General features: G+C 38.9%; 2 protein-coding genes across 3 annotated transcripts in view; both read right to left on the bottom strand.

Annotated features, from left to right (window-relative positions):
• LOC120435510 overlaps positions 1-5,135 on the bottom strand; it is a 28,107-nt gene extending 22,972 nt beyond the window's left edge. For both annotated transcript variants that reach the window (XM_039605259.1, XM_039605260.1), the window contains exon 1: positions 4,712-5,135. In XM_039605259.1, coding sequence (XP_039461193.1) covers positions 4,712-5,102 — 391 coding nt within the window. In that variant the 5' untranslated portion in view covers positions 5,103-5,135. The remainder of the gene's footprint in view (positions 1-4,711) is intronic.
• Positions 5,136-6,527: 1,392 nt separating this feature from the next.
• Positions 6,528-12,667, bottom strand: LOC120435745. The gene is made up of 9 exons (XM_039605810.1): positions 12,648-12,667; positions 12,495-12,597; positions 11,639-11,735; positions 11,489-11,550; positions 11,109-11,223; positions 10,813-10,874; positions 10,145-10,247; positions 8,986-9,050; positions 6,528-6,695 (listed from the first exon to the last, which is right to left on the bottom strand). The coding sequence occupies exons 1-9, from the start codon at positions 12,665-12,667 to the stop codon at positions 6,528-6,530; spliced, it is 795 nt and encodes a 264-aa protein (XP_039461744.1).
• Between the last annotated feature and the right edge of the window lie 430 nt (positions 12,668-13,097).

Below are 13,097 nucleotides of genomic sequence, written 5' to 3'. Positions count from 1 at the left end.
AGAGAGAGAGGGCGAGAGAGAGTTTTTATGGGAGCATCTTATTGTATGATTTAAATTCAATATATTTAGACTGGTTGACTGAATTTGATCCTGTGTGTGTCTCTCTGTGCTTGTGGGACTTTTTTCAGCTGTCCATTCTGCTTTTCCAATTTTTCTATTTAAGTTATTACTATTGTGCTAAGTCATAGCATTTGTGCTGCTTTTCAGTATTTGTGCTAAATACAGCATTTCTGCTAAATCATACTATTTCTGCTATTTTATAGGATTTGTACTTAATATAATATTTCTGCTTAATTATAGTATTTGTGCTAAAACATAGTATTTCTACTAAATGCAGTATTTCTGGGTAATCATTGTATTTCTATATATTTCTGCCAGGTCCCCAGGAGTCAGTCCTCTGTAAGGACTGTAATATTCAAATTTACCTATCAGGACCTGGACGGCTTCCCAGCCAGCCAATCATATCTGAGGCCTGGCACATTCAAATTTGCATATTGGGGCATTCATGGCTTCCCAGCCAGCCAATCATATCTGAGTCCTGGCACATTCAAATTTGCATATTGGGACCTTCATGGCTTCCCAGCCAGCCAATCATATCTGGGTCCTGGCACATTTAAATTTGCATATTGTTGTCTTCATGGCTTCCCAGCCAGCCAATCATATCTGAGTCCTGGCACATTTAAATTTGCATATTGGGACCTTCGTGGCTTCTAAGCCCACCAATCATCTATGTCATATATCTCTAATATTTCATATTTGTATTTTAAATGGTCAACATTTCAAGATTCCCCATGTCTTCTGAACAAAACGGTCTCAGAATGACTGTTTTAGCCCCTACGGTTAGGAATTTATGGCTGTTTGTTTGAGGGGAGTCCTGACTATGAGAAATAGACTGCAAAAATCCTGTCTCTCTCTGTGCTGCATGTGTAAAAGCCTGCACTTGGTGCACCAGTTTTGGCGGGAAAAGCACACAACCTCTCTGATTGGTGGATTCAAATTGAGAAGCTCACAGCTGTTTGACTGACCTAGAAACATGCTGTTAACAGCCCCTGTTCACTTGCTGCTGCTGCTGTGTGTGTGTGTGTGTGTGTGTGTGTGTGAGAGAGAGAGAGACAGAGAGAGAGAAAGAAAGACACACACAAAGACCTTTTTTAGGGCAGCATCTCATTGGTCGATAAAAATATAATATATTCAGACTGGTTGACTGGCATAGACCCTGTTTGTGTGTGTCTCTCACTGTACATTTGTGTATCCATATTTGATTTTCTGTGTATTTGGTGATTTGTGTATCCATATTTGATGTTGTGTATCTGTTGGCTTTTCTTATTTTTTTTTTTTTTCTAAATGAATTTTTATTTTATTTTTTCACAGGTGAACAAAAATTAGTTTTGAGCGAACTTAACCATGTTCCTTTTATTCAGCTTATCATTTTACCTTTCCAATATTTTCACTTAAGTTATTACTATTCTGCTCAATCATATTATCTGTTCTAAATCATTGTTATTAAGCTATGTTGTAGGATTTCAGCTAAATCATAGTATTTCTACTATATTATATTTTTTCTTTCTAAATATAGCATTTCTGCTATAGAATAGTGTTTCTGCTATATTATAATATTTGTGCTAAACTGGAGTATTTTTGCTAAAACATAGTATTTATATAAAATTACAATATTCATAGTATATTACAGTGTCTCTGGTAAATCACAGCATTTCTGCTATGTTGTACTGTTTTTCTAAATCATAGTATTTCTGTAATGTTTAAGAATGTTTGGCTAAATATATTCTTTCTGTTATCTTATACTATTTCTCCTAAATTCTTGTATTTTTGAGAAGTTATCGTGTTTCTGGTAAGTTACAATATTTCTGCTAAGTTCTGCTATGCTATTGTATTTCTGCCAAGTATTATGTTTCCTCTAAGATATTGCAGTTCTGCTAAGTTACTACATTTTAGCAAAGTTCCTTTGCTTCTGCAAAGTTTTTACAATTTCTCCAACTTCTCAGCTTTTTCAGCTAGTTTCAGCAGAAAGCTTCAGCTTTAAAGCATCCACACTGCATTTTCGCAGGAAATGCAAATTTTTCTAGTTTTAATACATTTTGCAGTGGATGGGACAACCATCCACTGCGAACAGAAAACAACACGAGTCCCAACCAGCTGTGGGAGTTGTGTCACAGATATCACCCTGTTCCTGTCCCAGAAAACACACAGGTAAAGGTGCACATTTTTAGTACTCATTGATTCTCTTACAGAGAATGTGATGATTTTATGGATAATTAAAGTCAGTCATAAATCCACAAACACAACAAGCTGAAAGTCAGTGATGCTGCTCGGTTTGCAGTCCTGAATATGACGGCACAAGCAGGATTCACTGCACTGTTAATGTTAGCTATGTTGTATTGCTGCCTCTGTTCGGTGGTGTCGAGCCAAACGGACTTTAACGTGTGTTTGAACGAGCTGACGGTTCACTCGTTAAGCTGAAAGAAAGATGCTTTAATCACAGGAGTCACACATGTGTCCACTGGACCATCTGGGAACTCTTCTTGTTTAGCACTCGTAATAACACAAACACTAAATCCTCCTTCTCTTGTGCTGTTTTGTAGCAGTGTGTACACCTGAGACTGTCACCTGTCTGTCTGTCCTGCACTCTCTCTCTTTCTTTCTCTCTGATTGTGGAATAAAAGTATGAACATGTATTTATAAGTTACACTTGTGTTTGAATCCTGCAGCTTATCACACATTTGATTTCCATGTGTGACAACTGCAAGTGTCCAGAGTGAGGACAGACTGAGGGACCCACTGCTGCACATCATCTGAGGCTTTGCACCCCTGATGATCCACCAGGACAAACTCAGCAGTGTGTGAGGAAGAGGAGGAGGAAGAGCCAGCAGCAGCTGACAGATGGAGAGAATAGACACTGTTCCCTGTTTGTGAAGGACTGCTAGGAAAGTTTAACATAACTAATTGTCTGTCCTGAATCAGTCTTATTAGGTAATGTTCAAATAATGTTATCATCCCAGTGTTTTCAGTGTGGGAGAAAGTACTCAGGGCCTTCAAGTTACACACTATGAAAGGCAGCAACAAGTTTAATGTTCAGAAACCTAAAGTATGTATCAGCAGCAGAATGGAGCTAAAAATAAATGTTTGTTTCAGTTCTATGAAGCTTTCAGTATTTTGGATTAGTAGTTTCTTGCATCATATTGTTGTAATTGTTTGTATGCTTTATATATTCTGAGGTAAGTTGATCTATAGTGTTACATCATATTCTATAAGGATGTTATGTGTTTGTATAGTTTCTGCCCAGTTTGACCCATTTAGCAGAAGTCAGCCTGTTTAAGGCTCTGATATCTATTCTGTGTGACTTAAAGCAGTTATGACATGGTCTGATTTTCTCACCCAATAAAGGAATATTTAATATATCAGTCTACTCTTTGTTTATTAGAAACAGTTTTCACAGCTCGTACATTTTCTTTTTACACATATATGTAAGCATTGAGCCAAATTTAGTAATGCCAACATATTAAACGAACAACATTTGTCTCTTATATATAATACACCTATATATGCACTGTCAAAGATATTTGTCTTTGAGTGAAGATTTAAGGTGATAGGACTTATAAATAACTGGAACTTGAATCTTTACTGAAGCTCAGTATTTGACACAGAGTTCACTCACATGAATTTCACTCACATGTGCTGTACCAGTGTACCTGCACATGTGATGTGACAATAGAAGTTATTTGATTTGAGAGTTCAAACTCACTGCTGTAATAACTTATAATGATTAATATAATAACTATAATATTGGCCATATCATATTTACACTGACTTTAGTCTCATGAACAACACTGGCTAATTGTTGTTTACTAGCTAATCTTAAATGACTGTTCAGTACAGATATGAAGGCCAACAATCATGTTTTACAGTCCTGTGGTCTCAGCCTCAGATACTTATTAAATCACACAAAGCTGGTGTAGAAACAAACACACGAACAAAATATGTTCTCCTTCATTTCTGTCAAACAAAGCTGTATGAAACGTTTCCAGCGGTTGGTGTTATGGTTGCTAAGCAACCTGGGAAGCGCGACGGAGGCTAGACCGTCCCTTTTCACGAGCCTCGCACTTCCAGCCTTAGCGGTCTTTGAGTCTGCGACCCTTGAAGACCGTTGAGGCTGCGTACTTTAAGGCTGCAGACCCTGAATTGGGATACAGCCTTAATCCCTCACCTCTAAACAGCTATCTTCTAGGAGACACACTGCTGGCTAACGATGTCATGTGATCAAACAGCGTAATTTAATTGGCTGAGAGCCGCTCGACTCGATCTAGTGCTGATTGCTCTGGCTTGGGTCATTTAAGTTCATCACTTTTGCAGTTGAATTTTGCAGGCGAATTTTGCAGGTGAATTTTTGCTGGTGAATATTTGACGGTGAATTTTTTGCAGGTGAATTTTTTGCAGGTGAATATTTGATGGTGAACTTTTTGCAGGTGAATTTTTGCAGGTGAATTTTTGCAGTTGAATTTTTTGCAGGTGAATTTTTGCAGGTGAATTTTTGCAGGTGACTATTTTTGCAGGGAAATTTGGAGGATAAAAATTCAGTGTTATAAATTCAATGTCTAAAAATAGTTGGATTCTGATGATACTATATTTCTTCCATATTAGACCAACCATATTCACAAACACCAAGCCGATTTAACAACATATAAACCATGCATACCACCAATTTCATCCAGAGTTTTTCCTTGAATATCCTTCACACTTCCCTTCTCCATGGCCATGAGCAACTTGGAGATCTTAGCCAGCTGAATTGTTGATTGGGGCAGTCGATAGCATTCTCTATGGACCCTAATGTCATGGCCGAGGAAATCGGCCAGTTGGTCTAGTTCATTATCTTTCAAGTTCATGACTTGGCTTATCGTGGCAATCTGTTTGCGAAGGTTAGTTGATCTGAGGTTCTGAGGATGTTCAGCTCCGCAAGCATCTGCAAACTGACCAAACTGCCCTCTGTAGTGACCATCACTACAAGGAATGGCGAAAAGGTACATATTGTTTTCAGATACCCCGCACTCTTTCCTCTTACTAACGAGGAGTGACAGGTTATCGGTCATATCAGAAGTCAGGATCACAGCCACCTTTCGTCCTTTTTTTTCCCTTCAGTTCCACTCTGGCAAACTGTTGGCAAAGCCTTTTCTCAACTTCTGTAAGCCCAGAGCTGATGTCATCGCTTTAGTTTGGACATGTCACGATCTTCAAAATTTTTGACAGTCATACGTGCTACTTCACCTTCCCTCCTCCTATTGAACAAAATCACTTGACAAAGGATCACCTTTGCTAGTGCTGCATAAGTTCCTGCTGTTGGGTTATCACCTAGTTTCTCCCTAGCCGATTCCACTTGCTGACCAAGATATAACTGCAGCTTCTGAACATCTCTGGTCAGTGGAAGGCTGTCGACCTTGTTGTATTTTGCCTCACTCAGGTTTGATAAGGCTGAATGGGAAACTAATTCAGACCACTTTGTTTCATGAAGTGTGTGAAACCTCCTGATTGAATCGATCGCCTCTTGATCCTCTTCCATGAGAGCACGACACATGATAATATCACTTATTTTTCTGAGAGAATGTCCAAGCTTCAGGGCCAAACTTGGGGCTTTGAATGTGCTGGTTTCAGTATCAAAACCTGAAACTCTCTTGACAGCATTAGTAAGAATAAAGAAGTTGGCTGGTTTTATTGCCTCTTCCATATTATGGATTCTTGTTGTGTGACGCAAAGTCACAAGTAATCTCCCAAGTTCCCTTACTTTCTGTCTTATATACTCATGCTTTGATCTGTCACTTCCATGCTTATTAAAAAGAGACTGAGCCAACTGCATAATATAATGATCATTCCTTATTGCACTAGACACATCATCCTTGTGCATCTTGCCCAGTACTGAGTAGAGTTCACTTGAAATTGGCTGAGACATTGTGGATTGAGTAGATGCTATACCAAAGACTATCTTTCAGCTTCTCTTCAGCATTATTCTCTGGTCTTAAAGCACATCTTTTCATATGCCGAGAAACTTCTTTTCTGGATATCATACCCTTACAGTATAAGCAGTACTCAGATGTCTCAGCGCTGCTGCTGCTCTTTTTGAGATCCTTTTCACTTTAAGACAACCTGATCCTGCGGTTTTAACAGCAGAGTTGTGCTTGAAGTTACCAAGGTTTCGTAACCTTTCAAGATGAACTTTTCTGTCCTTTGATGATTTGGGTAACTGAAGCACCTGGGCGACTTCAGCATTTTCATTTACATGCGTCTCCAGATGACGTGCAAATTTTGTTTGAGGTTTTCCACACACAAAACAAAAATTGACTGTGCTTTTGATTAATTTTGTTGACTTGGTTGGGGATTCATTTTGGCTAATATCCACAGTACTCTTTTTGCTACATGCATCTTTTGTTTTCTGCTGGCATGACTCTGAGCTGTCTGGTTCTTGGTCGGGATGAAGATCATCAGTAGTTTCAAGATCATTCAAAATGTGCTCAAAGTTGTTCTTAACATCCATGGTCTGTTCTTTTCAGCAAAAGTAACGCATAAATCAGGCATGCTAGCAGCATGGGAGTTTTTGATGGTCCAGGTAACTCAATAGACAACTCTGTTCCTGAGCTTTCTGAATCTGATGCAGAATTTGGGATGTATTCTTCATCAGATGAGACATCACCCTGTTCGTAAATACAGCATAGATTAAATAACAGAAATAAACATGGGAAGGATAAATGCTAAATTGTTCACGTCACAGAGCTCGGGACGTAAACCAAAGTCTCTAGATGTCTTAAAAGTACTAAGAAATAGCTCCTGATTTAAAGAAGAAAATGTGCAGCAGATATGTATTTTGTGCAAGTATTTTGATTCTGCTTGATCAATTTGCAATCTGTGATCGATTCAGTACTAAATTTGATATTTGTCCCATTTCTAATATCCAATTTATATTTTTTGAACAATGACATTAACAAAAAAAACCAAACACAAAACAAAAAAACTAAGACACCAGCCCTAACCTGGTCCCAGAGCCCCTCCCACAATGACCCCCACAGATCAAAGTTTGTAAAACCTTTGAGACTAGATTGTAGGGGTGCAACGGATCACGGTTTATCCGAAATCCGAACCGATCCCACTCCACGGTTCGGTACGCACGTGATCCGAAGATTCAAAAAGAAAAAAGTAATGTGTATGGTGCGCGTCGTCAGTCTGTCAAGCGGTAGCGCTTAGCGGTCCAAGCAGCGGAGCAGAGGAGTTTATGGCATTTAAGCAGCCCTTTGCTGCCCAGTCCGACCGGGCTAAAGCTAAAAGCTAATGGGGTGTTTAGCTGCAGACGGGAGGCCGTCGTCTGTTGTGCAAAACAAGGTTTAAACTGTGATGAACGTGCTTGAGCCACGCTATGATATCTCGCTATGCTGTCCACTTCAGTGACAAGATCCTTCCAAGCATGTATGAGCAGGAGAAGTTTAAAGTTATGGCTGAACTGTCCCAGGCATCTTCTGTTGCTCCAACTACAAATGGGTGGAGCTCCAGGGCAACGGAAAGCCACGTGACCGTGACCGCCCGTTATATCACAGCGGAGTGGTAGCTACAAAGCCCTGCACTGCCCTATAGATTACATTAGATTAGATGAAACTTTATTTATTTCTCGGGTGGGTTCCTCCGGAAATTCAGTTTCAGTAGCACAGCACCCACAGAAGTTGCAGAATGTGAGCAGAAATATACAATGTTTACACATATATAAATACAGAGTATACAAAGGGATAAATAGAATAAATAGGAATAAGGATACAAGGAAACGCCACATTTCAAGTATTGTGAGTCTATTGCACCGTTGGATATTAACAAAAACTATTGCACAGTGAAAAGGCACTACAGCTTACTTGTTCCCCCCTCCTCTGTCCCCGTTTTCCCTCCAGCGAGGAGTTAAATAGTTTGATGGCGTGTGGGACAAAGGACTTTTTAAGTCTGCTGGTCCTTGACTTTGGGAGAAGCAACCTGTCACTGAACAGACTCCTCTGGTTGTTTATGGCCATGTGCAGATGATGCAGAGGCTGCCCAGCATGGTCCATAATGTCCATATTGCACCTTAATTTGTTTTTATATAAGTGCGTGGAATGAGTCTTCAGTTGAATGTTTTTAATAGGCAAAAATACTTAAATAAGTAAACGGCGTAGAATTTTTTGTCTTTTTTTTCTATATTTTTGCTGATCCGAAAATTGATCCGATCCGTGACTTTAAAACCGTGATCCGATCCGAACCGTGAGATTTTTGATCCGTTGCACCCCTACTAGATTGTATGAAACTGTTTTTTTTTTTTTTTTTTTTTTTACAAAGGATTATAATAAAATCTAAGTAATATTTTTACAATGTGTTTATTTATTTCTGGCCTCTCTCACATAACTTCTACACTCTATCCAGTCCAAAATCTCTCTGCTTTCAATTCTCTATCTGAGACAACACTTACAAAACTGATTATCCTTATAATTTTGTGATGAAAGAAAAAGGAAGAGCAAGCAACATGTGGCAATCTTCACGAACTGCATCTACGTCAATATTAACTATATTATAATGAAGCCTGCGTAAATTCAACCTGGGAGACACACCTGCACATCGTCTCCATCATCATCATCTCAACTCCCTTCAGCTGCTCACTCCGGCGCAGCCAATCCGGAGCTCCCTCGCACCTACGCCTCCATTCAGCATCCGGGCATTTAAGCTCTTTCACCCATAGCTCGGCCTCTCAGCGTTTTCGCATCCCTCCACCACCCCTGCACCCCCATGCTTGCCCCCTGCCTCCATACCACCACCAGTGTCCAGACCCCGGGGGAAGACCTACTTCAATCAGCAATGCTTTTATCAACAGTTTTCCCGCCGGGGTCTGACCGCCAAATATTTAATGTTCAATAAAGCATGTCTAATTCTTTCTCCGTATCTGAGTCTTTTCCAGGTTGAATTTCACTGTACACTTACGTCGGACATATCCCAGTCTTCTGAAGATGTCTGGAGGCAGATCTTATGCCACACACAACAGCATTCTACAAATACAAAGAAACCACAGCATTAGACAACAACCGATGATTCATTAAGTTATAATTTAAAAAGTAGCGATCCCACACATCACAAATTATATTCACTAAGACCACTAAATATAAACAAGCATAAAGTGAATTTAAAACCAACGATAATTCAGAATAAAAAGCAGATTTTTTTTTTTAAGTTTAAGACACATTTTAAACTTATGAATATGATATACTGCATCATCCTAATAATCAATTTTTTTCATCAGATTTGAGATATAAAACATTGTTATTTTAAAAACAGACTAATTAGTAAACTATATATACATATATACATATACACATATATATATATATACACATATATATACACATATATACACATATATATACACATATATACATATACACATATATATACACATATATACATATACACATATATATACACATATATACATATACACATATATATACACATATATACATATACACATATATATACACATATATACATATACACATATATATACACATATACACATATATATACACATATATTGTAGTGAAAACGCCCAAGCGAGGGCCACGAGTTCTTTCTTTCTCTTCCCAGCAGCACTGTATCCCCGTTTCGTACCAAATTCTTTTAAAACATTGACTTTAGGACGTTCAAAATATTCAATATCGCTATCACACGCGGCCGTGTTTACTGTTTACGATGCACGCTGGGTAGTCGTGACCTTGACCCGGACCGGCATGCCTTGCGCGGTGAGATGCTTATTTAGCTTATATGAGCTTGATGTTGAAAGAGTGAAACAAAGATTTAAAGTTGTAAAGTTCAACAGTCTAATCAACAAAGAGTAAGAGGGCAATATACATTATTACAGTATGCTCTCTGTTCTCTGCCACACTAAGCAGACAAACTCAAATGCATGATATGTGATAGTATCTGCCATTACACTGTGTATCATTGCAATGGTTTGAATTGATAAAACTTTGAAGTGATTTTTTTTTTTTAATTCTTTACATATGAAAATGTAGACCTGACTCATGGTAACTTATGGTATAGTGAAAAAATGCATTAATTAACACAAGATAAATAATACACTTACGCTTGCATCTTAGACCGTGCCATCTGATAGCTGTCAAAGGTGAATGGCATATCCCACATTTGTCAAGTTTCACCGATTCAAATACCAGCCTATGAATTGTACACTGGAAACAATTAAAAACATGAAATGAAACATAAAACATTGTTACCCAAATATTTTATGATGAATTACAAATAATGTTTGACCGTTTTACATATTTTCTACCAATCCTTCAGGAGAGATGGAAAGGGAGATAGGAGTTACTTTTTAGATAAAATAGTGAAGCATATCTATTCAATTCCTGAGATTTGTGAGTTAGAGAGAGGGGAATCTATTTAGATGAAGCAAAAGTAAAATACTAAGAAGCTAAAGTGACTGTGAGTAAAAGGTGCATGTATATGTCTGACACAGAAAAACCCAAGGTTTTCAAGGACACTGTCCATCAGCCTCATAATGACATCTGAGCTCAAACTGATGCTTTCACTGTTTCACCTCCAGTGTGTGGCCACTCAGTAAAACACACTTGTTAAGGGGACACTGTGGTTAGAAAAGACCTCCTGTTCTAAATAGAGGACATTTCCACCACCGCTGCCAGATGTTTGCTAAAATACTCAAATGGAGTTTCATGTAAACACCATAACACTTCTAACCATTGGTCAATTTTAAAACAAAGGTCAATTTCAACTCACCTCACAAGCAGAGTCATTAGGCACAGCTCTGGATGATTGTGGCACCTCTTTCGATTTGCTCTCTGTACAAGGGAACACAAGGAGATTCAGTGCTTGACTTTCGTTAAGTCAAAAAAAACACATCTACGCATAACGCAATCAATTCACATCCCTGACTGTTACAATTCTACTCAAAATATCCATCAAGACACTATAGAATCATCAGAAATGTCCCAATACTGGCACATTTTTCATGCAGCAAACCTTCAGGCATGTCATGCATTGCCAGAAGTTAACAACATTTACTCAAAACTGACCACTGGTAAGTTCTTCTGAGAACGCTTGGGGTGACAACTCCTGATACTGGACACCAACTTCACCAATTAACTCTTTCAGAGAAGAAGTGCCACGCTGACCTCCAACAGAATGCACCTAAAAAGATGCAAAGATGAACAAGCATCAATGGTACAGTGTCCATCTGATCAAGAGGGACACTCTCAGTCAAACCTTAAAACACCCAAATGATGTTGAGAGGGAAATGCAATGTTAAATGATGACTACCTGTACTTACAATGATTTAAAGACTGTACATGCAGTATAATTGTAATCAATTGATAAACATGATCTTTACAAACCACACTATTTACCAAACTACACATTGATACAATCTTTAGTAAACAGATGAATCCATGCTAACCTCATGCTCAGAGTTGTCTGCTGTAGGTCTAGATGACTGACACTCTGCTCTTAATTCTCTGTCTGTAGAAGAGAACACAAGACATGGAGGCATAGTGCTTTGCAAGACCCCAGGGTTTAACAGGTAGTGCTTACTCAAGCAGGGACTCACCTGTGAATGAGTCTGTAGAGATCACATGGTGCTCCACGTCATGGGCAATAGGCTCTGCAACACACTGTTGACCAGAAGGGATGCTTGCGATCTTTAGCTGGGTATGAAAAGTAGAACAAATATTGTAAACATCTGGCAGCTACAGTGGAAATGTATTTAATGCACTACGAGTGGTCTTTTTTTAACCAGTGTCCCTCAACCCGTGTGTTTTTCTGAGTATGCCAAACACTGGAGATGAAACAGTGAAAGACTCAGTTTGAGCTCAAATGTCAGGACAGTGTTCTCACATACCTTGAGTTTGTCTGTGTCAGACACACACATAGTTAAGCATTTTCTGTTTCACCTTCAGTTAAATACAGTTCTAACTCTCACCCTAACTGCAAAGAAACAGAGTGATTAACCCTTACCTAGTTAAGTGAAGCCAAAGTAAGACAATACTAAGAAGCTAAAGTGACTGTGAGTAAAGGTGCATGTATATGTCTGACACAGAAAAACCCAAGGTTTTCAAGGACACTGTCCATCAGCCTCATAATGACATCTGAGCTCAAACTGATGCTTTCACTGTTTCACCTCCAGTGTGTGGCCACTCAGTAAAACACACTTGTGGAGGGACACAAAACAGATAAGCTTGCAATCATCACTTGGGAAAGTCATACAAATTCAAGATTTAGTTAAACCAGATTGAATACCACCAAGAGGACATTTAAATATTGTGACTAGGGCTGAAACAACTAATTGATTAATCGACAACTAATCGATTATTGAAATAATCGTTAGTTGCAGCCCTAATTGTGACATCTAGATATGTAGGTTTTAAACAACAATTCATAGGGGAAATTTTTTTTAAATGACCCACCTTTTTCCGCCAGGGCCATTCTTTCCCACCATAGTCATAAGTAATTTCACTTCCTGCCGCAATTTCCTTCAGTGCAAAAAGGCAGAGATGTGGCTTCCTTCTGCTTCAATCAACTTCATTCTGCAATTTGGTGTCCTGTGTTCATCGCTTTACTAGTCGCCCAAATGACCCATCTTCAAGCGCCCATCAATACTGCAAATTTGGAAACATACATTAAACAAACATTTATAGTGACACGCCTATGAACTATACTATAATTTTTAAGCACCAACACAAACACAACATCCAATACAAGTTTAGTTGTTAAATGCATAGTTGATAAGTTAAAGAGGGTCCATCAGTCAAGGACGCGTTGCTTTCTGACTGAGATAAGTGTTTGCGCTTCTACTTGTGCTTAGAGCTTAAACGTGGTTTTGTTGTACTGTCGCGCTGACCTAGTAGGTGTGGCTGTTACTCTTCTCTTCTCTTCCTCCTCTTGCCCACTACCTGCTCTGTGCTGCTGCTTGCGCGTGGCCGCTGATTAGACCTTGTGCAATCTACAGCTAAGCGCAGCCTGGTGCGAACTGCTCCGCCAGGTGAGTTGAATTAGAGCAATCAAGGGCG

Source organism: Oreochromis aureus, linkage group 22 (genome assembly GCF_013358895.1).
Source record: "Oreochromis aureus strain Israel breed Guangdong linkage group 22, ZZ_aureus, whole genome shotgun sequence".
NCBI classification, from domain to species: domain Eukaryota; kingdom Metazoa; phylum Chordata; class Actinopteri; order Cichliformes; family Cichlidae; genus Oreochromis; species Oreochromis aureus.
This window is presented reverse-complemented; position numbering and strand designations above follow the sequence as displayed.